At 39.0% G+C, this 27,937-nt stretch overlaps 2 protein-coding genes across 3 annotated transcripts in view; one reads left to right on the plus strand and one right to left on the minus strand.

Annotated features, from left to right (window-relative positions):
• The window catches only part of PIH1D2 (PIH1 domain containing 2), a 6,008-nt gene extending 4,926 nt beyond the window's left edge, over window positions 1–1,082 (plus strand). The window contains exon 6 of the mRNA XM_032639196.1: window positions 719–1,082. Coding sequence (XP_032495087.1) covers window positions 719–850 — 132 coding nt within the window. The 3' untranslated portion in view covers window positions 851–1,082. The remainder of the gene's footprint in view (window positions 1–718) is intronic.
• A 1,914-nt stretch (window positions 1,083–2,996) lies between these two features.
• Window positions 2,997–27,454, minus strand: DLAT (dihydrolipoamide S-acetyltransferase). Of its 2 annotated transcripts, none has more exons than XM_032639193.1 (14): window positions 26,856–27,454; window positions 26,318–26,419; window positions 25,491–25,615; window positions 25,192–25,345; window positions 22,380–22,506; window positions 20,119–20,310; window positions 18,896–19,045; window positions 13,025–13,092; window positions 11,751–11,843; window positions 11,281–11,388; window positions 10,593–10,708; window positions 6,481–6,643; window positions 5,362–5,498; window positions 2,997–4,824 (listed from the first exon to the last, which is right to left on the minus strand). In XM_032639193.1, the coding sequence occupies exons 1-14, from the start codon at window positions 27,132–27,134 to the stop codon at window positions 4,695–4,697; spliced, it is 1,944 nt and encodes a 647-aa protein (XP_032495084.1). In that variant the 5' UTR covers window positions 27,135–27,454; the 3' UTR covers window positions 2,997–4,694. The 2 variants fall into 2 exon arrangements, with proteins under 2 accessions (XP_032495084.1, XP_032495085.1); XM_032639194.1 differs by having other exon boundaries at window positions 3,396–4,824; window positions 18,896–19,049; window positions 20,123–20,310; window positions 26,856–27,271.
• Between the last annotated feature and the right edge of the window lie 483 nt (window positions 27,455–27,937).

The raw sequence follows: 27,937 nt of genomic DNA on the forward strand, positions 1-27,937 counted from the left end.
AAGGATTTAATGAGGTCCATCTTAATCCAGTTAGAGGTTTTAGCAAAGGGTATAAAGACTTATGATTTAGTATTTGCCTCTAGGCAGCTGTAATCAGCCTTTGTTGATAAAGAAATAATTTCTCAGCTTTGGTTGAAAATAAAAATTAGTTCCATTTTTCATTCCTCAAGTCTTAGAATTTCTGGGTTCTGTATATTCCCTTTCAATTCCGTATTTTCCCTTGCAAACTGAGAAATTCTTTTCTAAGCTCATCTTTTTGTAGTACCTTGTTAAATGTGGCCAATAGAACCAATGCCTGCAAATAACATTCTATTTTCCCACTTCTGTACCTAAAGCCACGAATTAACCGGGTACATTATGTCTTCCAAATTATTGTGAAAAGGGCTATGTCACCATAAAACATAGATCACCATCTTTCCAGTCTCCAATAAGTTTCCTTGCTGTTTGCTGGTCAGCCCCAAAGTCAATGCTACATAATTTAGGATGGCAACACCCATCTTCTGGTACTGTATCAGTTAACTTTTGATATACTGAGCAGCAATAACCACCTCAAAATCTCAGGGATTTACAACAGCAACTTTATTGCTTGTAAGTGGGATCCTCTTCTTATGCGAAAGGAGTGAATAACTGGGAACAATAAACAAATAACACAAATTTTAACCAGGAAATATTTTTCTATTTTCATCTTTAAAATTTTCTCTTGGTTTATTATTCTTAGGATGACTTATTGATCGAGGTTTCTGAGTACAGATTACATCTGAATCTTCCAGAATCTGTGGATACTGAAATGACTACAGCAAAATTTATCAAAGAGAAAGCTACATTAATTGTCACAATGCCATTGGTGTAAGTTAAGAGCATCGTGTATTTGGAGTTTTTGGAGTTTTCAGTGATAAAGTCATGTGAACTAGAGGGCCTTCATTATGGGTGAAGAGGTTTATCTTAAACACTAGTTTGATTTTCTAAGAGTTCCTTTTGATGGAATGAGATTTTCTCATCAGCCGTTTTTTTTTTTTGTTTTGTTTTGCTTTGTTTTAATTTTTTCTCCTTCTCAAGTAAACTTAGCATCAAGCAGAAACTACTGAAAACAGTACTGCCATGATATACTTGTTTCAAACATATTTGTAATGGTCTTAAGTAACTTAAATATCATTTGGGAAAAGTCTATTTGTCTCCAAGTATTCAATAATATGTGAGAATTCTTGCTTTACCAGTTGAAAAAACAATTTTTGTCTCTAGTAAATTTCTGCATCAGGAATAAATCCCACACTGTGAAAGTAGTTTTTTATTACCAAGATGTGCCTTAGCAGTGACAGTTTCCTCCAGCAATAAAGATGTAGGGCCAATGTAATAGTATGCAAACCTTTGCTTCTATTAACCTCTGTGCTTCTATAAAACAGCTCTGGCAGGAGTCCAAGCCTACCTACCTTTTAATATCAGATATGGACTTGTCTGTGGATTAGATACAACGATGCAGTAACAGTAATTGGATGTTATTACACATAAGACACAAAATACATCCAACTCTAATTTAAGAAAAAGGAGCTGACTTTGGGACCAGTGCCTTTCTCCTAAGAAAATAATTTTTAAAATACAGAAGTGATGTACTTTTTAAACTCCCATTCATCTGTCAGTTCGTTCAATACAAAAGTATCAACTTTCCAATTTATATCCTAAGGAACATTCACATCAAACTTTAAACATCTCTTGTCTTTTCTAGATATAGAACAACTTCCTTATAATTATTAGTTTCTAATTCAACATAAGGTCTTTAAAGTTCTCATTAACTTTAAAACTTTTTAACTTTAGAAACGAAGGTATGTGTAACAGAAATAATTGAAATGTGACAATTAAAAACAAATATAATTTTCTTAAACCTGGCCTGGACTTGAATTTTTCTAGCAATAGGATAATTTATTGTCTGAAAGTTTTCTAGAACTATATGATGTCCTAAAATTAACAAACCTATTATATTCTCCTTATCCCTCAAAAATACTTGGAATGCTTTGACCTTATCTTTGCTTCTACAAAATCACTGGAAACTTATTTCCTATAAACTCCCATACCTAACTATATTGAACTGGCTGACTCTACTCTTGCACTCTCGCACTTAGGTGTTACTTATGTCAGCAGCTATGTAACTGGATACTTACTAATAAAATGAGTACAAGATCTAACGTGCTTAATGTTAAAATGTTAAATTTACATCCTAGTTATTTTCCAAAATACTTTCACTTATATTCTAACAAACATCTTCACCTCACCCTCCCTACAAAAAGCAAAACTTTGTCCAGGAAGAGCATTAACTAGTGATGAACTGTGGAGTAGTTTAAATTGGAATCTTACCAAGATTTTTCTTCTTCAAAACTGAAAACTTTGACATGGACATGAATTAGCCTTGATTTAGATACCAGTTTTCTGTAAACTTGGTGTTAGAGATCAGTAATCAGCAGTGATTATTTTCCCATGTATTCCAGAGTTCACGCATTACTGGGTGATGAGTATTCCTTACAGCACATTCCTATTATCTCTTGCACTGGTCAACTCCTCTTGTAGACCATGCCTTGGGATATTTTAGCTTCACTCACAAACCTCAGGAATGGAGTAAAGTACCTAACAGAGCCAGACCACACTTCCATCTTGCTATGTGCCACCCCCCAACAAGAGAGCTCCTTAAGCCTAAAGCGTTAGGTTATATGCTCCTAAACTCAGTCCTTATTTTACCAGTTCTATAAACTCAAAATGTTTCTGTATTAAGAGCTTACCATGTACACAGCTGTTCCTGGTCTTAAATAATCTAATGTGAAAAATAATAACCCACAGATCAAAAATATTAGACCAGAAACATTGAACTCATATAGTTTAATTTTTAAACAATCTAATTTGAACCAAAGCACTATTTCTAACTTTTGTTCATTCAGTTCTGGTAAGCAAACTAGACTGAATCCAGATTTAGATTATAGCTCAGATTAATTTTTAACTCAGAACAATTTTTATTAGAATGCAACTTTTTATTTTTCTCTCAAGGGAACAAGAGAGCCATAAACATTAGCAAAGAATGAGTTATCTTTGAAGTTTCATGTATTTGAACCAGATATGGCTCACACTGGTGACGGTCTCTTGTCATAAGTTTGTTCCTTCTGCATAATCTTCAGTTCAAGCTAAAATTACTAATCACTGAAAAATCAGATTAATGTATTGAACTGTTTTCATAATAATACAGCAAGGAAAATATTTCTGGAATATATGGAGTGTCACTTGTGCACCATAAAATAACGAACATTTAGAAATAGATTCAACATTGAAAGACCTAAATTTCAGGGAACAGCTCCACATATTACAATTCCAAGTATTTATTAAAACACATCAATTCAGTAGAAAGTCTAGAATTGTGATGTTTCTAATTCATTTTTATTATCCTGAATATCACCACCATCCACCTCCCCACCAAAGAAAGGCAAATCGTAACAAAATGGAAAAAAAATATTTAGGTTGATAAGGTAGCAAACAACCTAAATAATTTTTTTCTCTCCGACAGGATTTTAGGGCTTTCTTATTTTACACGAGACAACACTGGGGTGGAAAAACACAGAATGCTTTTTTTGTACACATTTAACATTTTTCACTTTATCCAAGTAGAACTAACCACTTCGTTTTGGTCATCATCTTTTATCACTCCAAACTGTTCACCAGCGTATCTCTCCCCTCTTCTTTTCAGATAGAACCTGGTGATAAATGGACTTTGGCACATATCTCACTAGGAAACATAGTTTACATATGCACACTTAATTCCATAGTTACTTGATATAGCTTTTCAAAGTTATTTAAGTAATAACTCCTGGTAATTAAGTTCATTTGCAAGTAACCACCAGTCAATTTTGGAGGAAAAATTCTACTTTCACAACTTTACTCTGTTAAATTCTATAAGCATATTCTTTTATTTGGAGGTAATTATAGAATTCTGCTCTCAGAATGACACATTTCAATTGTTTAAATAGATACCCACACAAATTCTCACTTCTACCAAGTAGCTGGCTCATATTTATATCTTCATCTCAAGAGGGGAAAACAACCATTTCTGAATTCAAAGAAAAATAAACAAAGAACAGCTGATGGAACAGTTCTAAGAAAATGTTGCCTTTTAAAATTTCAGTTATTTTCCTTTAAGTTCTATATGCTTCCCATCCATGATAAACCGAGATTATGTAACAGAAAATTTTACATTAGGTTTATGTTCCAAAATCAAGCTTCAATTCAAACCCTTTCTCCAAGAGAACTAATTTTCCCGACTTCTTCACTTTTTCTCAAATCTAAACAAAACATTTGAGGTAATTAAATTTCAAAACCTCAAGATCTCATCAAGGTTACTTTTATGTGCCTGTCTCAATAGGGAACCACAATTCTACCTCTACATTTCCCAGTGGAAGTCCTTATGACCCAAGGGCTAAGCCACATGCCCCTTGACTAGGAGTATACAGCTTAAAATTTGGTATTGATTAAATGTGCACAATATTTGGATGTAATTGGCATTTGAAAAAATTCAGTAATGCCCATTACAAATAACTTATCTGGACAGACTCAAAAGTAACTGGTCAACCTTAAAATAAAAAGAGAACCACCGTTTAATAACATATTTATATCTTGGTAAGAATGAACCAGTGTGACCTGGGAAAGTCTAGAAATTCTTGGGTTAATTATAACAACATGGTGATAGGTTTTTCAAGGAACTTTCTAAACTCAGCAAGCCACTGGGCTCCAACTGCTCCATCCACAACCCGATGATCACAACTGAGTGTAACAGACATCATGCTAGCCACATCAAATCTAGAAAAAGATAAAAACATTATTAGGAATTCTGAAAGCAATCACTAGATTTTAGCTAGTAACCAGCCCAAATGACAACACCTAACTTATAATCCCAACCAGTAACATTATTTTCCACCTATTCTTCATGGGCTGTACACCTCTAGCTCAAATGAATAGTTTGAAGAAACAGACCAGACAGCTATCTAGAGGATACAGGTCCGCAAACAACAGCCCTCAGACCAAATCCCACAGGTTTACTGGAATACATTTATGTATTGCCTATGCCTGCTTTTACACCACAATGGCAGAGTATTTGCAATAGCCACCGTATGACCCAGAAAGCATAAAATAATTTACTAACTGGCTCTTTAAGAAAAAAGTATGCTGACCCCTGACCTAGAGTAAACAAGACTTCCCATCTCAAACAGTAAAATAAGAAGAGTTGTTGACTGAAGCTCCAATATGCCATGGCAATAATTATAAAAACTGAGACTCAAAAACAGGTATATTGTAATGAAAGTGAGTTTACAACTCCCTCTCCATTTTGGCACTTACCCTTTTTCATTATCTGCTGGAACCAGTCTATCCTCTGAAGCACCAATTGCCAAAATACATGCTTGAGGTGGGTTAATAATAGCAGAAAAGTTCTTAATTCCAAACATTCCTAAATTTGAGATCGTAAAAGTGCCACCCTAAAGAAAAAAAGATTAAAAACAGATCATGGTAACTGCTTGTCAACATAAATTAGAAAAAAATGACAAATGTTTTGTGAAAAGACCTTAATATTTTACTTTAAGGACTCTCAGCAACATGGATTGGACCTAGAGATTATCATACCAAGTGAAGTAAGTTAGAGAAAGACAAATACCATATGATATCACTTATATGCGGAATCTAAAATATGACACAAATGAACTTCTCTACGAAACATAAGCAAGACTCACAGACAGGGAGAACATACTTGTGGTTGTCAAGTGGGGAGAGAGGGTGGGGGAGGGATGGATTGGGAGTTTGGGATTAGTAGATGCAAACTATTATATATAGAATGGATAAACAACAAGGTCCTACTGTATAGCACAGGGAACTATATTCAATATCCTGTGATAAGCCGTAATGGAAAAGGATATGAAAAAGAATGTATATACATGTATTACTGAATCACTCTGCTATACAGTAGAAATTCACACAACACTGTAAATCAACTATACTTCAATAAAATGAATTTTAAAAAAGGATTCAACTACCATAAAAAAGAAAAGGAAAATGGTAAATATATGAGGGTATGGATAATTAGCTTGTCATCATCACTTCACAGTGTATACATATATCAAAACATCAAGTTGTACACCTTAAATATTACAATTCCTATTTGCTAATTATACATAAATAAAGCCGAAAGGAAAAAAGGAATGAATGGAATACACTTTACTGAAAACATACAACTATAGCAATACGAACGAAAGTCAGTTGCGTGGCTTTTGCACACTACTTGAAAATGTGTTATTTTCAGCTTTTGATAGGTTACTCAATTTTTCTTTATTTTCAAGACATTGTGTCAGTGAGAACACAAGGCAGAATCAAAAGGCAGAAAATGCAATAGAAACATAATGCCAAATTTTAAAATAACATAATTCATTAAAATAACATTCAGAAGATAAATAATTAATACCTTACCTGGAACTCATGTGGTTGTAGTTTACCCTCTCGTGCTTTGGTTGCTAAAGAAACAACATCATTAGCAATGGTTTCCAGTCCTTTTATGTGTGCATTAAATACAATAGGTGTGATGAGTCCTGCAGGGGTACTGACTGCAACACTGATATCAACAATGTGATTTCTATTTAAAAAGAAAAAGAAAAGTAAACCTCAATAATCATCAACAATGTTTAATTAAGAGTTTGTTTTAGGTTACCCAAGAATAGTGGTATTTACTTCAGTTTGTGCTACTTTTCAGCCAGGGAGAGTTCTTTCCTGGTTTTTAAATTTTGCTGTGGCCTCCCTTAGACCTGCACTTTTAAAAAATGAATGAGAGATATGTCAGTAGGTTGGTTTCACACGTACTCACTAACTACCCCTCATCTGCCTTGACTAACACCATGGGTACAAGTGGGGAAAAAAAGGTTCAGCATCCGTGAGAATTAAAAAGAACTCCTTAGATTTTGAAACGAAATGGACTGGCTGGAGCTGAGTCTGCAAGCAGAACTTGAGCAGATGAACGGAAGAGTGAAGGGAAAGGACTCCATGGTGGGAGAAACAGAAGTACTCATGTGGTAGGGTGGTGGTGTTGTCTCAAAACATAAAAGTAGGATTCTTAATCCTTTCTACGCCATGGGGCACATTTGCATTTGGGTCCCTTCTCAGAATATATCTTTTAAACACAGAAAACAAAATACTCAAATTACCAGAAAAGCTTCCCCCAAAACAAACTATATTGAAATTCAGTTATCAAACTATTCAAAAAACAAAATTGTGATATATGCACTTCTGTATTAACTCAGTAATCTTGCAGCAGGTCTAATTATGGCTATACTTTTGAAGTAGTGATAAGAAAAAAATATATTTTAAGATATCCGCAATAACTACAATGTGATACGAAAGTAACTTGATTTTTATTTGGTTATCAGCACAAGTACTATTAATACCTCTTTGATTTGTTCTTTATATTTATAATGGGAGGAAATGCTAAATTTCAGTTAAAGGTTAGTAGAAAAGAATGACTTTCCCCCCCCAACCAAGTTCCCAAACTCCTGAATTGTATCAGAGTCTCCTTAGGGGTCGTCTATGTAAGGGCCCCTGCTAAAGTGATCTGCAATAAAGAAAAACTTAACAAATGCTGGTGAGGATATGGAGAAAAGGGAACCCTTGTATACTGTTGGTGAGAATGTATCAACAAATTGGTGCAACCACTGTGGAAAAAGAGTATGGAAGTTCCTTAGAAAACTAAAAATAGAACTACTATATGATCCAGCAATTCCAATCCTGGGAATATATCTGGAAAAAATGAACATACCAATTAAAGACATGGAAGAAGGGACTTCCCTAGCAGTCCAGTGGTTAAGACTCCAAGCTTCCACTGCATGGAAGCAACCCAAGTACCCCCCCGCCACACACACACACATGAATATTACTCAGCCATAAAAAAGAAAGAAATTCTGCTATCTGCAGCCATGTGGACAGACTTAGAGAATATTATGCTTAGTGAAATCAATCAAAAAAAGACAAATACTGTGTATCTTATATGCGGAATGTAAAAAATAATACAAATGGATGCACATGCAAAACAGAAACAAACTCACAGATACAGAAAACAAACTAGTGGTTACCGAAGGACAGAGCGAAGGGGGGAGTGACAAATTAGGGGTATGGCATTAACAGATACAAACTACCATGTATAAAATAGATAATCAACAAAGATATATTGTATAGCACAGGGAATTATGGCCATTATCTTGTAATAACTTATAATGGAGTATAATCTGCAAAAACACTGAATCACTATGCCATACACCTAAAACTAATATAATATTGTAAATCAACTATACTTCAATTAAAAAAAAAGAAAAAGTTAAAAACTTCACATGAAGGAAGAACTCCAGCTCTTTGGAGATTATGGGGACCATACCCCCCAGTGTGCCCAAGCTCGCCAGAGGCAGCAGGCTTTTGTCACTTGCAAACACAGGGACCTGCTCTAGTAATACAGTGTGTGACACTTAGCAACTACCGTAGCTGGGCTCTGGCCAAGGTATCAAACAGCAAACACTTCTTTCTTAATTAAATTACCTTGTCATTACAATATTATTTGTTCAATAATCTTCCTCCTAAGAGAGTAGGGATGGTGTTTCCTATCTTGTTCACCACTAAATCCAGCAAACAGTATATGTTCAATAAATATTTGTTGAATAGCTGTATGAACAAATTGAAGGGCATTTGGTAAGGATTAATAAATAATTTATAGAACTTGCCCTGCAATGTCCATCCTTTCATCTACGTAGTGTTTCCTTCAGATATTCCTAAAAGATTAAACATAAATTTACCCTATGACCCAGTAATTCCACTCCAAGGAGTCTACCCAAGAGAAGTGAAAACATATGTCAACACAAAGAACTGTCCTCAAATGTTCATAACCATGCTCTAAAAGATATGTCTATGTCTTAATCCCAGAATCTATTAATGTGACCTTATTTAGTAAAAAGGTCTTTGCAGATGTAATTAAGTTCTTGAGATGAGACCACCCTAGATTATCTGGGTGGGCCCTAAATCCAATGCCAAGTGTCCTTGTAAGAGACAGAAGAGAAGACATGGACACATGAAGGCCATGTGAAGTTGGAGCTGTGCAGCCACAAGCCAAGGTATGCCTGGAGCCACCAGAACTGGAGAAAGCAAGCAAGAGTCCACCCGAGAGCCCGTGGAGGGAGCACAGTCCTGCCGACACCTTGATTGCACACTTCTGACCTTCAGAACTAGGAGAGAATAAATTTCTGTTAAGCCACAAATTTTGTGGTAATTTGTCATGGCAGCCCTAGAAAGCTAATATAGTCTCTAAAAATATAGTAAGACCCTCAGATGTTCTCTAAGAATGGGGTGACCAAGGAAAAAATTAGAATCAGTAAACCATTTTTCAGTCCTGTGAAACACGTTTAGAGTTCTCTTGGGGAGTTTCAGAAAGATTTCATGATGAGTAATTTAAAAATTAGCCCCTCTTAGGCAATCATTAAAATCAGGTCGGTATTCATGGTATACTATACTTCCTTAGTCATAAACAATTTTTCATAGTCATAAAGATATTAACACTGAATACTGATTTGTCCAAAATTTGTGCTACAATCAATTTGGTAGGATGATGGGTTGTGTGTGTGTGTGTGTGTTTGTAGAGAGGGTAGAACAAAGCTAAATCTTAACCTTCTTTAATAGGAAGTCAGTTGATAAAGTAAATGAAATGAAAAATTTATGAAAGGCAACAGAAAAATGTTTAGAAATAGGAAAGTAAATACCAAAAGAAATAACAATTTAAAGGCTGTGTTTGCCTCTTGGGAGTGGACCTCAGATTAAAGGTTGAGCAGGTCACCATAAGCCATGAATTAATATTCTAATGTACATACTATTATTGTAAAAAAATTTAAATTAATAATATAAAAGCATCTACATAGTAGAAAAAACCTAGGCTGAGTCAGAATCCTGGTTCCAATCACAGTTCTGCTACCTACTAACATATTAACTCAGGGAGTAACTCAACTTACTGAGCCTCAGTTTCTTCATCTAGAAAATGTGTAAAACCACCTAACTCATAACGTGGTCATAAGGATTAAACGAGACAACATGTGAAAGACACCAAGAGCACCATGCCAGTCACATGCTACCATAATATTAACAAATACTGTTTTTTTGGTTTTGTTTTCAATTTTGCCCCCACTAAAGTTTAGCAGAACTCATTGGTGAACAAAACCATTTCAATCCTGCTTTGTGAGAGTCATTATCAACTTAATTATACATATTTGTACACTTATCTCCCTTTTCTGAACTCAAAGAATCTGTAGTCTTTACTAACTAAATTTGGCATTATCTCAGAAATAGCTTTATGTTGTTTTCAAATTGTCTTGCCTGTGGAAGCCATCTCCCCTCCATCTTCTGCTTCTCCTTACTCCCTATACTCCTAGTTATACGTGAGACAGCACACAAAACACTGCTGATGGATATATATGTATATGTATGTGTATATATATATATGTATATATATATATATATATATATATATATATGTATACCTTCCCCAGAAGTGTTATACTTACTGTCTTATAACTGTGTCCAGCCAAGAAGAATTTGCTTCAGGAACTTTTAAACATGCCAAAGCTGAAGCTTTTATAATGAAGTCATTGACAGAAATTTTGCTTCTCCCTTCTAACATCTGCAAAGACAAGAAACCATAGTAGTTTCTTAAATTCTCTTCTCAAAGACTGAAACTATATAATCTTGAGAAGGTGGGAGGGGGTGGATATACCGATGTCCTGAGGTGGAAAGGATGAAAAGAAACCAAAAGTTGGTTTTCTTCATCTATTTTAATGTAGACCATTACACCTGTACGTTTCCTGCTAAGCACTGCTTTAGCGGCATCCCATAAGTTACTAAGTAACTAAGTAACTAAACACTAAGTAGGTGCTTGGTACTAACTATAAACACAAAGTAAACATACTAGTTCCTACCAGAAGAGACTCAAGTAGTCTCATAGGATCATAGGGACTATGTTAGGCTAAAATGGATCCATAGCAAAGTCGACTTTAATCATAAACTTTAATCAAGGGTTAGAAAATGAAAATTCTCCAGGATACTCTCTGTCAGTTAAAATTAAGATGACATCCATTTTTCCATTATCAATTGGCATTTGTAACAAAATACAATGTATGAGCAAAAATGTAAATATTCAGTGAGGGAAAACAAGATTTTTAGAATTTATGAAGGTAGAATTTCCAGACCTTTTACCTTATTAAGTTCTTTCCGTACCAACAAAACTTCTCCCATATTTACATCAACAGAAAGGTAATAATGAGGTATGGTTTGCTTAGATTGCATTAACCGCTGTGCAATCACCTAAAATCAAAGAGATTCAAAAATCAATTATCTTGAGCTGAAATGAGACCTCATCTCATTCAGGGCTCTGTTTGCCCCTCTACCTTGCTCCCTGGTAATGCTTACCTCAAGCATTATTAGAACTGGAAGATGGAGGACTGCAACATAACTTAGCCCCTTCCAATAGTATTTAATCAGAACACAGTGTTTGTGTATCCCAAGAATTCTATTGGCCAAACCAAACACCTATTAAATGAATCATCTAAGGTTCCCAATTTTAAAAAAGTCTCTTCTTAGTGTTTCAAACTGTGGATGCAACTGAACAATCAGAGTAAAGATGTCCCCAACAGCTTTGGGTCGAAAAGTTACGGTAATACTCTTACTCGGCGAATGTTGCTGATTGGGATATCTGTGAAGACACCTGTAGGAACCGGCGCCACTCCTGGACTCGGGGGAGACACAGCAGCTGCTGGAGTCTAGAAGGAGGTAAAAAAGTTCTTAGTCTTAGCATAAGCAACTGTGAACAACTGTTAGTGACTCTTTTACAGATGGCAAAGTGAAAATTAAATGGTTTATAGGAAAACAGCTATTTCTATCCCAAGGGAGCAAAAGGGACTCCGATTTGGACTGTGCTTGTTTAAGAGTTTTGTTTCTAATTTTCATACTTAGAATTGGGTAATCATGTTTTAAATGTTTCTATGACTAGTTTATATCAAAATAATTTTGTTTTCACAAAACTTTCTTCAATAAAAGCAATCAAAGCATTCCTAAATTGAAAAGATTAAGAGATAAATACAAAGAAAGTAATGTATTTTCCTGAATACTGTTAAGAAAAAACAATGACAGGGGCTTCCCTGGTGGCACAGTAAGAATCCTCCTGTCAATGCAGGGGACACGGGTTCGAGCCCTGGTCTAGGAAGATCCCACATGCCATGGAGCAACTAAGCCCGTGCGCCGCAACTACTGAGCCTGCGCTCTAGAGCCCATGAGCCACAAATACTGAGCCCACGAGCCACAACTACTGAAGCCCGCACGCCTAGAGCCCGTGCTCCACAGCAAGAGAAGCCCGTGCACCGCAACGAAGAGTAGCCCCTGCTCACAAAAACTAGAGAAACGCCATGCGCAGCAACAAAAACCCAACGCAACCAAAAATAAATAAATAAATTAATTTTTTTAAAAAAAAGACGAATCTTTTATTTTAAAGCAAACATCTAAATAACTAAATCATTTTCCTTACTTATAGTTGATTGTTTTAGCACCTTTACTGATCAAACGGAGTTGGCTATGTGGATTTAATCCCCCTGTGAACTAATTAACTACATAAAACTCAAACACTAGCCAACCAACTTGCAAGCATGCTTTAAAAAATAGGGCCTGAATAAGATGATAAGTTAGGAAAAATTTAGTATCACTACTCAAAAAAGAACAAAAACAACTTGGAGTGGATTTCAATGTGTATATCATCTTTGCTTTTGTGTATGAATAACAGCACATTCATATGTACTTATTACTAGCCAGTGAAATTAGACAAAAGAAAACACAGTTCTGATTAAGCTATTTCATTCATAAATAATGTATGCAAGGGTCTAACAGGCTGGACAAAGCACTCTGCAGGGACAAACTGCAACCAAAATTTAGGAAGCGAAATATAACTCACAGGAGCAGCTTTAGTAGGCACAAAGGAGTCGACGTCCTTCTTGATGATTCTGCCGTCTGGTCCCGTCCCTGGAAGATACACAGGAATACCACACACATGAGAGCGTACCGCTAATTCCTCAAGGAGATCAGCACTGTGATCCTGAAGTGCAAGTTCCTAAAGGTTCTCTAACAAAGACCCTCTAAAGGGGCCACTGCCTTAATCATGCCCCTTAAACTTTTCCCTAAAAATACCACCTTTTGTTGCCCTCCTCTCCGTTAGCTCCAAAACACCCTTTCTGAAACCCTGGAATAGATCTCATTTGGGTTCTACATTCATTTGCTCATAAACAATTAATTCCCTTGCTACAGAGTCGACAGATATGATAACAATTATTTTGGACAAATCAGGCAAGTCAATTGTTTTTACCCTGAAATAGCATGAATAACTCTCAAATGCAATGATCTCATCTTTAGAACCATTCATTCTATATGTGGTCTCCATTATTCACAGCTTTCTCACAGTAGCCAAGGCGCTATATTGGCTTGTGTTAGAGATTATGAAGGAAAAAGGTGCCATGTTACACATGAAGAAAGATCTTCAAAGTTCCCTCAACAGGCTTAATTTTACTTTCATTCAATTTCTTTCCTCCTCCCATCCACAACCTCTTAGGTTTAACATTACACCTAAGTAGATAATCCTGAACCTTAATTCTAAGGAGATTCAGAATTTAGTTATTAAAATACCTTTTACACTGGCCCACTTCTAGAAAATATTTGGTCAAATTGATTCATCTTCCCCCAAGGCAGACTTTTAAAAGGATTCTCGTTGTGTGCAGTTCGTCCCAACTCCTTTCCTTCATTATGAAAACTGAGTTGGCTAGGATTGTGTTTATCCTCACCAGGAGCTCTAGAACAGAGGCAGCAGTACGCCTATTAGATTCCCTTCCTTATAAAAGACAGAAACCATAACCTCCCCTTGCAATCAAGGCTGATCTGGACACTGTAGCCCCTCAAGATGAGGAAACTACAGTACCACCTGCCTTATACTAAGCTTCATCCACCTATAAGAATTTCCTATTAGGAGTTAGCTGAAATCTTTGAAATTCTATTGTCTCTCTCCCTAAGAAGGTACAACAGACCATCAAAAAGCAATATGGTATAAAGGGAAGAACACTAGACTAGGAGTGAAAAACGTAGGGTTGTTGTCAAACATAAACTAGACAGATGACTGTGGTCACTTAATCTTATCTGGTCTTTAGTCTCATCTGTAGGACAGATTATCATACCAGCCCCTACTCATGGGAATGCTGTGAGGATAAAATGGGACAGTGATGTGAAAATGCTCTGCATCAAAGAAATATAAACCATAATATGGGTAGCTCTGAGACAAATCAAACTCTGAACATCAGGGTTTAGGCTTTCAGAACAGTTTCTCCCCAAATGATTACATTTTGGTCAAATTTGGTAAGCAATCTGTCCCTGGGGGAAAGGGGTAGGGGTGAGACTGGAGATTGAGTTCAATAACCAATGGCCAATGATACAATCAATGATGCCTATAAAAATAATAATTGACCCCTATAAAAATAAAACTCTTGAACAACAAGATTTGGAGAGCTTCCGGGTTGGTGAACACATTAATGTGCTGGGGGCGGGGGGGGGGGTGCTCCCAGAGAGGCACAGAAGCTCAGCACCAACCCCCACTCCCCATACTTTGTCTCATGCATCTCTTCTATTTGACTGTTCTGAGTTGTATGCTTTATAATAAACAGGCAATAGTAAATAATGTGCTTTCCTGAGTTCTGTGAGTCATTCTAGTGAATTATCAAACCCGAGGAGGGGGTCTTGGGAATTCCTGGTTTATAGCCAGTGTGTCAGAAGTACGGGTGATCCTCAGGACTGGCATCTCAAGTGGGGGCAGACTTGTGGGACTGAGCCTTTAAACCTGTGGCGTCTCGGAACTTCCCTGGTGGCGCAGTGGTTAAGAATCCACCTGCCAATGCAGGGGACACGGGTTCGAGCCCTGGTCCAGGAAGATCCCACATGCCACGGAGCAACTAAGCCCATGCGCCACAACTACTGAGCCTGCGCTCTACAGCCCACGAGCCACAACTACTGAAGCCCACATGCCTAGAGCCTGTGCTCTGCAACAAGAGAAGCCGCCGCAATGAGAAGCCCGCTCGCCACAACTAGAGAAAGCCCGTGCGCAGCAACGAAGACCCAACGCAGCCAAAAATAAATAATTTAAAACAAAAACAAAAACCTGTGGAGTCTGATGCTAACTCTGAAGAGTGTCAGAATAGGATTGAATTGTTGGATACCCACGTGGTGTAGAGAACTGATTGCTGGTGTGGAAAGAAAATTACATTTAGTGTCAGAGGTGGTGTCATAAAACACCAACCACTGATCCTCTCAGCTCACTTATTTCAGGCCACTCACTCCCCCTAATGCAAAATTTCTTCCACTCCACTAATTCCTCTGCTCTCATCATGTTGTCAAGCCTCCTGTCTTCACTTCCTCCTTACCCAGCCTACGCTCTATGGATCACTGTTATAATCACTCCCTGGTCAAACTCTAAAACATATGCCTTCTCAGTGCCAGCACCAGAGTAGCTTAATATTGCTGGGGGAAAAGTACACGCCTAGCTGAATGACTGTACTATAAATTCAGAGGCACAAAACTAAAACAGACACACAAAACTACCCAGAAATTAAACTGTTTCCCTTGAATTCACTTTCCCTGTCTCTGAGAACACTATTTCACAATCTCTCTAATCTCAGACCTTCCCACACTAACTCTCCAGCAGATCCCCTCACCTTATACTTTTTTTTTTTTTTTTTTGGCTGCGTGTGGGATCTCAGTTCCCTAACCCGGACTGAACCCAGGCCACAGCACTGAAAGCACCGAATCCTAACCGCCAGACCACCAGGGAACTACCCCCTCCCTTTATATGTTACTGATCAAATAGCAGGAACCAGAGAGGTACTCTCCTCACCTGCTACCACCAAACCTGTAAACCTACCCCATATTCTCCTCTCTCCTATAAAAGCAGACAAACTGTCCTAATTTCTACCCCAAACCAATCCCATCCCCTCTTACATTCTCAAAAACTTTGTACCTTGCCAAATTATTCTGCTCTTTCTCCTTTTCTACATCACCAATTTACCCCTTTCTATTAGACCACTGGTTCTCAACCAGGGCAATTTTGCCCCCAAGGGGGCATCTGGCAATGTTTGAAAATATTTTTGGCTGTCCCAAGTGGGGTATGCTACTACCATGTAGCAGGTAAAAGCCAAGGATGTGGCTAAACATGCTACAATGCACAGGACACCAGCTGCCATCCCGCCAACAAAGAATTACCTGGTCAAAAATGTCAACAGTGCCACAGCTGAGAAACTCTACACTAGACCTGTTCTACTATCACTCATTTCCAAAAGCTCTCTTGAGCCCATATGCTCCCAAAAGCTACATTTCTATTTCTATGCCTTCCTTCACAGCAAATGTTCTTGAATAAGTTGTCCACAATGTTGTCTCCACTTCTTCATCCACTTTTCATTTTTCAAGCTGTCCAGACCAGCGTCCACTGCGCATTTCTTTTGAAGTTGCTGTTGTCGCGTCCCCATATCCAATCCCTGACTAAGTTCTGTTGATTCTATGGCAGAAGTGTATGTTGAAGCTGTCCATTTCTTTTCATTTCTACTCTCACCACCCTTGTGTAAGCCACCATCATCAGCTCCAGCAACAGCATCTTAACAGGTGCCTTGGCTTTCATTTAATCCATTTGCACAGAGCAGCCAAAATTATCTTTTAAAAATATAAATCATTTTATGCCACTTCCTCATATTAATCTTTCAATGGCTTCCTACTGTACTTTAAATAAAATTCAAATACTATCATAACCTGTAAAATCCTTTATGTTCTCGCCCCTGAGTTTCTTTCTGACCTCATCTCCTACCACTAGATCCTTTGCTCACTATGCTCCATTAACACTGGCCTCCTTTCTGTTCCCCAAACATGCCAAGCTCTTTCCACTTCAAGCTGGTCTTTGCCCAAAATGGTTTTCCTCCAGTTCTTCACATGGTTGGCTCATAGCTGACTCATTTTTCAGGTCAGATCAAATGTCACCTCATCAAAAAGACCTTCTCCAACCACCCCATCCAAAAGCAGTCATGACTACACATATATTCACCCTGTTACTCACTAGTATATCACTTGGTTTATTTCTTTCTTAGCATTCAAATCATCTTATTTAATAAGTTATTATCATCATAGCTAATGCTATCATCATAGCTAATGCTTTCTATGTATGGGCACTGTTTATTAACTTATTTAATCCCAACAAGCTATAAGTTATTATTTTTATATACAAATGAAGAAACTGAGACACAAAAGGTAACACACTTAGTGTTCGATAGAACTGGGTTTTAAATCCAAGCACTCCAGCTCCAAAGCCAATACTCTTAACTACTATGCTATAACTCCCTGTCCATTTAATTCTTCATTGTTGGTAATATGAGCATCCGAAACTGGAATCTCGTCTGTCTTATGAACAAGTGTTGGATACATAGACAATACTCAATGAATATTTGTCTAAATAAATGAATCACTTAACTCTAACTGCATGATAAGAATATTGAGATTTTTCCACTTAAATCTCTCCTAAGGCAGTCAGTATTGCTAAATATCTAATAAATGGTCCTTGTTTACTTGTCTAAATTCTTCAGATATAATTATTAACCTAGTCCCTCCTCCCCTTAAAATGTATTCCAATTTAAATTGCTGTCCCTGATTCTAATCACATGTACATAAAGAATGGCAATACACTAGTGAAATAATATTAAGGTGAAAAAAGGGTCTTCCAATATTACAAGAATCCTCTGAAGTAAAACAGCGATAACATTCTATTCTTGTGCCTTTGGGGATTGGCTTGCTTTCTAACCATAAAAACAATAGATTGCAGACAGATGATAACCACTGATGAGTGCTCATAGCTGGACAATAAAAAAATGGGAAATGATAATTCTTACTTCAATAAATGTTATGCAAATTAAATCTGGTAACTAAAAGACTAGCACATAGTATTAGCCATCAAGCCACGTTCCAGGAACAGTAATTTCCCCCCTTTGCCAAAGTATATTAATTACCTTACATTAAATTTTAGCTTAAAACATTTAAATGCCAGCCAATAATAGTAATAATGTGAACAAAACTAATATGTATTGAGTACTTATTACATTCTAGATACTGTTCTAAGCACTTCACCTGTTTTAATGTAAACTATTATCTAGTTGTACAGATGGAAAAACAGATGGATTAAAGTAATTCATCAAAAGACATATTACACAGAAAATGATAAAGCCAGGATTAAACCCTAGATGGTCTGATTCAAGACCCCATGCTCTTATCACTAAGCTACACTATCTCTCTGGGGAGGAAAAGATAGGTAAGACATTTTCCTTTGCCCTCAAGGGGCGTTAGTTCAGTTTTGTATGAACTTTATTATAAGTCACTTCAAATCACCCCAACTTCATGTTTTGTTCTGTGTATTACTACATTCAATTAGCCTAGCACTAATACAGATTTCTTATTATACAATCAAGTACCATAACCCAACTCTGCTGAACAAACACATCATACTTTCACCAACAATTAAGCAGTTCCCGTTAACAGGGAAGGAAAAAAAGCTATCTAAGTTATATAGGTAGCTCTTAGACAGACTAAACAAAGCACAGTAAATTTTCCTACTCTGTAGTGGCACCAAAGGAGATATTTCCCTCCCTCATCCTTCCCCCGACTATCGCAGATAAGATGACTATATATAGTTGTAGCCTCTGGTCCTAAGGAAGAAACTACTAAATTTTAGTAAAACCCCACTCCATAGAAACAGACTTACCTTTTACTTGTGTAAGGTCAATCCCTTTCTCTGTTGCCAGCTTCTTTGCAAGAGGGCTAACAAACAACCTTCCCTTTGGTCCAGCAGGAGTAGCTGGGCGGGTGGCTGAAGGTGTAGGGGCTACAGGTTGGGGAGTTGGAGGAACAGGGGCTGCCTTTTGAAAAAAGTTACAGATTGTTAATTCACCACTGCAAAGATTGGTCTGAAAGATTTAAGAGTTTATAGTTTATTTAGTTAAACCTATTTTAATTAAATAACTTTCATCTTTTTTCCAAATATCAAATGCACATTTTTCCTGCTTAACCAACATAATACAGCAATATGAATAGAATAACATTATTTTATGTCAAAGACAGAACAAAGTCAAATTCTCTAACTCCATGATTAACAAAGAGAGGCATGGAATTTAATTTTGGTAACCAGTATATAACATCCTTATAGCCTTTCTTCACTTTAATCACTTGTCCCTTCTTTATTCTCATTCTCTTATATCACCTACATGGCTTTTGTTTTTACTTAACCTAATTCCAAAATAATAAATTATTCTGGAAGGTTCCATGTTGAAACACATTAAAAAATAAACCACTACAACTACTTGCCAGCTCCCCATATATGTACGGCAGTCAGAAATCAAGTTTTCTCTGACAGAACTGTGTACCTCATCTAAACTCACATGATTCTACACCTGCAGAAGTTCATTATAGTGTAACTGATGCCTGGAATTCATACAAGCTCATGTTATAGGTATATAGTATACAGTGCATAGAGACAGACTAAATTCTATGCAAAATAAGCCATTTACGTGAAGGTTCCAATGTATTACAAATATAAGCTTGACCTACTATATGTTAATACCAAGAGGATTGACAATGACAAAAACCAGAAATTCTACAGAAAATGGGTGACAAAGCATTACCTTCCATATATATATATATATATATATATATCTCTACACCTAAAGCAGAAAAAGAACATGTCACCTCAGCTTTGTTCTCGGCAGGACTCAAGACACCAGGAAAAAACAAAAGCTATACAAATCAAACTATTGACCATTATGTGAATGGTGCAGTGCCACACACTGTGTAGGTCTCCACAAATGTTAACTATCTCCTTCCTTATTCATAGAATCTTAGAGCTGGAAGGAACCTAGAATATCATCTACTTTAATCCCTTAATTTAGAGATGAATAAGGTTTAAGTGTTCCCTCAATTCTAGAAGCATACCTACCGGGGATGGGATAGGTGGTGGTGCTGGTGGTTTTAAATCAGTTACTTCAGTTGGCCGATAGTCAGCAAATGCTGGTATATCTGCCTCTTTTTCTACAATGATACAGAGTGGGGTTCCTAGAGGGACATCTCTTGTACCTTCAGGGATCAGGATTTTTGCTAGGTAACCTTCTTCCTGTGCTTCAAAACCTTAAATATAAAGAAAAAAACCATTATGGAACTTAAAGGACTCCACTATCCTACCAAACTCAAAGCACAGTTTTAAGTAAAAGGTTCTTCTTCAAAGTAGCTATATAACCTTTTGCAAGCTATTTAGCTTCTCTGTGTCTCAGCTTCTTTACCTACAAAATGGGAATGACAATAGTACCTACCTCACGGGGATATTACAAAAATTAAGTGAACATTTTCCAAGTACTTAGAAACAGTACCTGGCACAAAGTAAATACTAAATAAATATCTGTTAAATAAAACTATAAGAGATTACACAGTGGTTAGTTCTGAACGTTTTCTTTAAAACATCCCCAGGGGCAGCCCCTTGCAGACCCACAAGACTCCAAGATGGCATCAGTTGTACTGCTAAAGATCAGAACCACATGGTTAAATTAAAAGACCTACTATAGTTGATACTGACATGGGATTACACCCCTAAAAGCATCTTTGGAACTTTTTGAGAGGCCATACTTGGTATTACACCAACTATTTCATTATGAAGAAATACAGCATAACTAGAGATTCTGTGATGGTGACTTTATTAAGCTACTGCTTTTCTTTTCTTTCTCTGGCCACACGGCTTGCGGGATCTTAGTTCCCCCACCAGGGATTGAACTCAGGCCCTCGGGAGTGAAAGCATGGAGTCCTAACCACTGGACCGTCAGGGAATTCCCAGCTAGTGCTTTTCTTACAAGGAACTCAAATATGAAGAGTTCCGAAAGTAAAACTAAAAGAACCCATTGGAGAGGACAACTTTTGCCTTCCAGATCTTGGCTTTCTGTGGCGTTGTGCCTCTCCCTGACAAACACATCTTTGATGAATCCTTCCATATCCCAGTTGAGAATTAATACACAATATAAGACATGTATAAAAAGAAAAGACTCCAAGGCCACAATAGAGTTTAAAGAGTTTGACCAAGGTAATAGTTCTCTAGTGACCAGAGTCTTTAGAATATTAGTCTCTACAGCAACATTGGTATTCAAGTTAAAATGCAAAGCAGATCTATTTTTGCCAGGGTTTTTTTTGTTTGTTTCTCTCTTTTTAACAAACAGAATCCTTTCTTCTAATAAAATCTTATGGGAGGAAGCGCAATATGCAGAAAGATAAGAAGGAGGTGTCCTGGTGGAAGTGGGGGAGCGGGCACGGAACAGCAGAGTGCTGCTCCTTAAGTTCTCCTTCGCCTCAACGTGCCATCAAGGGTTTGAGTAACAAAATCTGAAAACAACCACTGCAGAGGATGCCCAGAATCTCCTACTGCATCTCTGAGAACTGGACAGGAAATACATTTATCTACAAATATCTAGGGCTTCCCTGGTGGCGCAGTGGTTGAGAGTCCGCCTGCCGATGCAGGGGACGTGGGTTCATGCCCCGGTCTGGGAAGATCCCACATGCCACGGAGCGGCTGGGCCCGTGAGCCATGGCCGCTGAGCCTGCGCGTCCGGAGCCTGTGCTCCGCAACTGGAGAGGCCACAACAGTGAGAGGCCCGCGTACCGCAAAAAAAAAAAAAAGAGAATACAAATATCTATACATGGTATGACAAATATGATTATCTATATGGGTTTTGTTCTAAGCATAAAAATAAATCAGAGAGGGAATAAAAGGAAATGTGATATGATATCTGAACAGGTAACACATACATTCCATCACTCATTCTCAAACTATGAAAACAATCTAAGCCCTGCTTTCAAGTCTTCCCTCAAAGTCATCTGAAATTCTTTGGTATTTTCCTGCCTTTGATGTTATTTTCTCCTGTTTCTTCTTTTTTCCCCCTTGCCCAGTTTAGATAATGATAAGGCTAATAAATAAGCAAACTCTGGCCTAAAAATAATCCCTAAGCTGACATATCCTTGATCCAATGAGACTACAGCATGGCACTGACAAATCCAACTATGCACACTTTTGTTATGAAATATTCTGTTCCAGGAAATGAATCCCAAGAATTAAAATTTTTCATGTTATCACTCACTCATTATAGGATAGGACGGCAATCCTCTTCCCTCATTGGAAAACTCAGTGCCTCAACCATTAAGAGCTGAAGAAATCTCACCTATAGTGGCCTTGTCAGTCTCTATCTCTGCCAATAAATCTCCTTCACTTAGCTTCTCACCCACTTTTTTTTCCCATCTCTGAACTGTGCCCATGGTCATGGTGGGAGAGAGGGCAGGAAGAAGCACCTGTAGAAACAAACACATTTTATTACTGTGTAATACTAGGAAGCTGTGGACACAGTGGAACTCAGGCCAGCAAACAGTTTTATGGAATGATAGTGACTGTGACCATCCAAATTCCCATGCCCCCACAGCAGTAAAAGCCCACTGCCTCAAGTGTCCCTACACGTGAATCTTTCAAATCTCAAGCTTTTACAGTACCAGTGATACTCTGACCCACCTTCGAAATATTTTTCCACCCTCCAAACGTAAAAACAATGGGCAGATGGGAAAGAGTTCTTACTAAAAATTAATTCCTCAATAAATATCTAAGCACAGAACATCTTTTCGTCTTTCTTAATACTTAGATTAAGCTACAGTTTTTCATTTTCACAGAATGACCTTAGTCCAGACTTTCCACTAAAATTTTACTGTGTGCTGTATTGGCATCTATCTCTTCACTCAGGGGAAACTGAATTTCTCCCAAACTTGCCAGATAATTTTTCAAGATAAAAAAAACTCTTACTAAGAACTGTTTGGGACTTCCCTGGCGGTCCAGTGGTTAAGATTCTGCACTCCCGATGCAGGGGGCACGGGTTCGATCCCCTGGTCGGGGAACTAAGATCCCACATGCCACACGGTGCGGCAAAAAAAAATGAATGAATGAATGAACAAATGAACAAACTGCTCTTACAATAGTCACTTCCACCCCAGTAAAATCTAAACATCAGATTGGCTGATCTAAATTTAAAATTGCTTTCTTATTTATATGGCTTGTATGTCCACTGAATTTGGATGCTTACTCATTATGGGTTTTGTTGGCTATCTTTTAGGGTTTTTTTGTTTTGTTTTGTTTTTTTGTGGCACGCAGGCCTCTCACCACTGTGGCCTCTCCCGTTGCGGAGCACAGGCTCCGGATGCGCAGGCTCAGCGGCCATGGCTCACAGGCCCAGCCACTCCGCAGCATGTGGGATCTTCCCAGACCGGGGCACGAACCTGCGTCCCCTGCATCAGCAGGCGGACTCTCAACCACTGCACCACCAGGGAAGCCCTCTAATTAACAACAGGTTTATGCTGAGAGAAAAATCATTTCAATTGATGATGTCTCAGGAAGGTGAGGGGGGGGAGTAAAACAAAACTTAGAACTCTAATTAGGAAATTTTTTAAATGTTTTTCTCGGTCAGAATTATCTATCTTATCTGCCTACCTACCTACCTACCTACACCGGGTCTTAGTTGCGGCACTCGGGACCTTCGTAGCTGCGTGCAGGATCTTCACTACGACCTGCAGAATCTTTTTTTAGTTCCCTGACCAGAGATCGAACCTGGGCCCCCTGCATTGGCAGCGTGGAGTCTTAACCACTGGACCACTAGGGAAGTCCCTCATCTTCATCTACTTCTTAAAAATTAGTGGATCCAATAATCTCTATGCTGTATCTTAAAGGATAATTAAGACAGAACCCTAAAACTTTCACAAAAAGCCAAAGACATAAATTATAGAGAAATGTACTGTCTGGTGTAGTGAGACAGAATTTGCGGAACAGGATGAGATAAATGCGTGAACTGACCACCAGGCAAAACTTTATAATGAGTGAATGTTAATAAAAGACCATGGAGGACTTCCCTGGTGGCGCAGTGGTTAAGAATCCGCCTGCCAATGCAGGAGACACGAGTTCGAGCCCTGGTCTGGGAAGATCCCACATGCCGCGAAGCAACTAAGCCCGTGCGCCACAACTACTGAGTCTGTGCTCTAGACCCCCGCGAGCCACAACTACTGAGTCCATGTGCCACAACTACTGAAGCCCACGCACTCCAGGGCCCGCAACAAGAGAAGCCACCACAATGAGAAGCCTGCACACCTCAAAGAAGAGTAGCCTCCCCTCGCCGCAACTAGAGAAAGCCCGTGCACAGCAACAAATTTCCCAATGCAGCCATAAATAAATAAATAAATAAATTTATAGAAAAAAAAGACCATGGAATAGAACATGATGTCCAAAGGAGAAAATTATTCCTATACAAAAATTTCTACAAATAAACTAAGTGAAGGAAAGTTCTAGTCTTAATCCTTTAGAAAAAGTGCAGCTGGCTTTTATCCATTTCCAGTATCTGAAACACAAATATAGATGGGATAATCTTAATATCTAATAAACTAATTAGCTTCTTATAAACTGATTTAGTTAATAGAATCAACAGTGACTATATTTACCACCTTCAGCTTTGTTGCAATGTTATTATATATGTCTATTTGACACTTATTCTTTATTTTAGTTCAGTCTTTTATTAATACTACTGGACTACTTCACTTACTCTTAGAAAATAGAATACCACATGTCAAGGAAAAACACCAATTGGGAACTTTCATTCAACAGACAGTACTTGGGGCCTACTAAAAACTCTTATTTATACAGGGAGTAGTATAAGTACAAATCATCCTCAAAATCTAACAAAATGTTCTTGAATGAGAAGTACCAAACATTATCCTATCTGCTACACTGAGGCTGTGAAAGGTTAAAAGAACTAGCCAGGTTCACACACCTGGAAATAACCACCAGGAATAAAAGTTGTCAATTTGCATGTTTAAACCTCTATTTACTTTCAAATGACAAAAACTAGCCATATTTAATGCCAGTTCCCAGGATGTGAGAGCCACCTATGAAAAATAATAAATGAATAATAAATTTTCTAGAGCAAACACCCAGAGGCTGAGCCTCACCTGCATGTGAGGAGGATATGAGCTACCAGGAGCCTGAGCGGGAGGTGCAGGTGACGGAGCAGCGGCAGCAGGGGTTGGTGCTGGGGCTGCTTGTGGGGTAGGTGCTGCTGAAGAGTCCAGTGTATAATTTTTAAAGGCCTCAATATCTTCAGGTCTAAGGAAGAGAAAGAATGCATAAGTATAAGGGGGTTGTAAAGTGGATTCAGTAGTCTTAGAAGCCTTTAACTAACTTCTCAATTCTGGGTTAAAATACTCCACTTGAGCATCTAAGTTCCACAGATTGCCATGGTACTACTCACTTTTCAACTGTGATACAGATGATTGCTCCAATTGGAACATCTCTGGTACCTTCAGCAACAAGTATCTTTGCCATGTAACACTCCTCCAGGCTCTCAAATCCAACAGTAGCTTTATCAGTTTCAACCTTTTAACACAAAAGCAGGAGCTTAGACTTCTGCTGCCAGTATGAAGTTTATTAGCTTGTGTCTAAAATCATACAGTTCAAAGTGCAGTAAGTCAGAAAGAAAAAGAAAAATACCACATGCTATCACTTATATGTGCAATCTAAAATATGACACAAATGAACTTATCTACAGAACGGAAACGGACTCACAGACACAGAGAACAGACTTGTGGTTGTGGGGTGGGAGGGGAATGGAGTGGGAGTTCAGGGTTAGCAGATGCAAACTATTACATAGAATGGATAACAACAAGGTCCAACAAGGGAACTTTATTCAGTTTCCCGTGACAAACCATAATGGAAAAGAATATTTTTTAAAAATGTATATATATGTATAACTGAATCATTTTGCTGTACAGCAGAAGTTAACACAACATTGTAAATCAACTATACTTCAATTTAAAAAAATCATACAGCTCAACAGTCACAAGAAAATAAAGCCTCTATCACAGGTTTGAAAGAATTACTATTAAAAATATCTTAGCTAAAAATCAGTTTGGCTAGCTGCTGCTAACTTATTTAGCTAACCAACCTTCTCTAATATCAAGTTGTAAAAAACATCTAAGTTTCTTAAGCAAAAGGGATAACTACTCACTCAGGAAGTTAATGCTCAGTTTAGCTAAGCCGGTCCCTTCTAACTCATTTCCATATTTTAAAACAACTTACCTCTGCAATTAATTCACCCTCATTGATTTTTTCCCCTTCCTTTTTCTCCCAGCGGGCTATGGTGCCCGCCTGCATTGTGGGGGAAAGAGAGGGCAATGGAACCTGGAGAAGACAAAGGAGAAATACGAAATTTACAAAGAGCTACCTAACTCTCATTCTGGTTTAACGCTTCACTCAAGTCACTACAATTTAACGCAAAGAGTTTGAGTCCCAAGACACAGTGGGCACTGGGGATATAAAGGGGGTTCCTGCCACCAGAAGCTCTCCACCAGAAGGGCAGGTTTCCTGCTCCACAGGCCTGCGTGGGTCTCACAGCATGTACTCAGCAGACGTTCCACATACCGCCCCAGGCTTGGCGCTCTTCAATGGAATAGGTCAGGAGAAGAAAGCTCAAGAGCTACAGCAAAGCTGGGTAATGGAGAAGGGACACTGACACGCAGTATACTTGGAGGGGGATGGAAGATCACTGACTGAGGCCTCTGAGGAAGGATCCCATGAAGGACAACGGGGTCCCGCGAAGGACAGGTACGGGGCTCACCTTCTGATGCGGGGGGAGGCTATACCAGCGGCGCCTAGGAGATCCCCAAAGCTGCAGCAAGACGCGATTCCGCGGTGTGGCCCAGGAGCTGGGGCTCCAGCCGCAGAGTGCCCGGAGCCTGCCATACCCTGTGGTCCTGCTGCAGCAACGAGCCGGAGCCGAGCCAGCCTGCGGGGTCACGCACCGAGCTCCCGGCTCCTCCCGCAAGGCCGTCCACCGAGCCCCAAATCCTGCCCTTGGGGCTGCATTCTGGGCCTGTCGCGCACAGACGCGCCACATACTGCCGCTGACCCCCACACCCCAAAGCCAGCGCCGTCTCCGAAGTGACCTCTCCAAGAGCAGCGCGGCGTTGCCGTCAGCCGCACCGCGCGGCCGCAAGTTGTCGTAAAACGGGCTCCAAAGATTCGCCTTACACCCTCCGTGGACCAGAAACGTGTAGAACGTACGGTCTTTCTCCCGGGTGTCGGGGAAAAGGGTGGCCCAGGGCGGGTACTGTGGAGCCACGAGTGGCAGGGGCGTTCCAGCGGAGCTTCCGCAGGCCGAGTCTGGAAGAATTAGACGTGGAGAGGAGTGGCAGGTGGTGGGCTCGCGGTGGTGGCCGCATCTCAGAGGAGGACTTCACCTAAGCGTTGTGTAGGGCACGGCCGAAAGGGAGGGGCCTAAAAAGGTGGCGAGAGCGGGGCTGATAGAGGCAGAGTGGTCTGAGGTGGGCTGAGGGGCGTGGCCCCGTTTTGAGGAAAGAATGGGAAGGGTCTCGAGGACCAGCCGGGCGCAGAGAGCCTGCGGCCGAGGGGCGGGTCTAGGCGCTCCGGCAGAGAACTGCCAGAGGGGGCATCACTGTGCTCGCCGGATGCGCCCGCAGCCTCAACGGACCCAACCGTCACCAGGTTTGGGGCTTCGCTCCGCGCAGGCTGTACTGGGTTACAAAGGTTTAATTTCAGGTTTGTAGCCCAACAGGAAACCGGGGTGAACAGGTTTTCCAGCCAAATGATGTGAAGGGCAGCCGAATGGAAGATATATTCCCACATTCTAGAGTACTGTAGCAGGATTAAGCATATTCTATGTATGAAGCTACAAGTTTA

The sequence above is a fragment of the Phocoena sinus genome, chromosome 8 (assembly GCF_008692025.1).
Source record: "Phocoena sinus isolate mPhoSin1 chromosome 8, mPhoSin1.pri, whole genome shotgun sequence".
In the NCBI taxonomy this organism is placed as follows: domain Eukaryota; kingdom Metazoa; phylum Chordata; class Mammalia; order Artiodactyla; family Phocoenidae; genus Phocoena; species Phocoena sinus.

Coding starts and splice junctions, on each gene's coding strand:
- DLAT (XM_032639193.1), bottom strand. CDS start 27,134: ATGTGGCGCGTCTGTGCGCGACAGGCCCAGAATGCAGCCCCAAGGGCA. Junction 26,420..26,855: donor GCCTCCCCCCGCATCAGAAG/GTGAGCCCCGTA, acceptor TGTCTTCTCCAG/GTTCCATTGCCCTCTCTTTC. Junction 10,709..11,280: donor TACGGAAAGAACTTAATAAG/GTAAAAGGTCTG, acceptor TTGTCTTTGCAG/ATGTTAGAAGGGAGAAGCAA.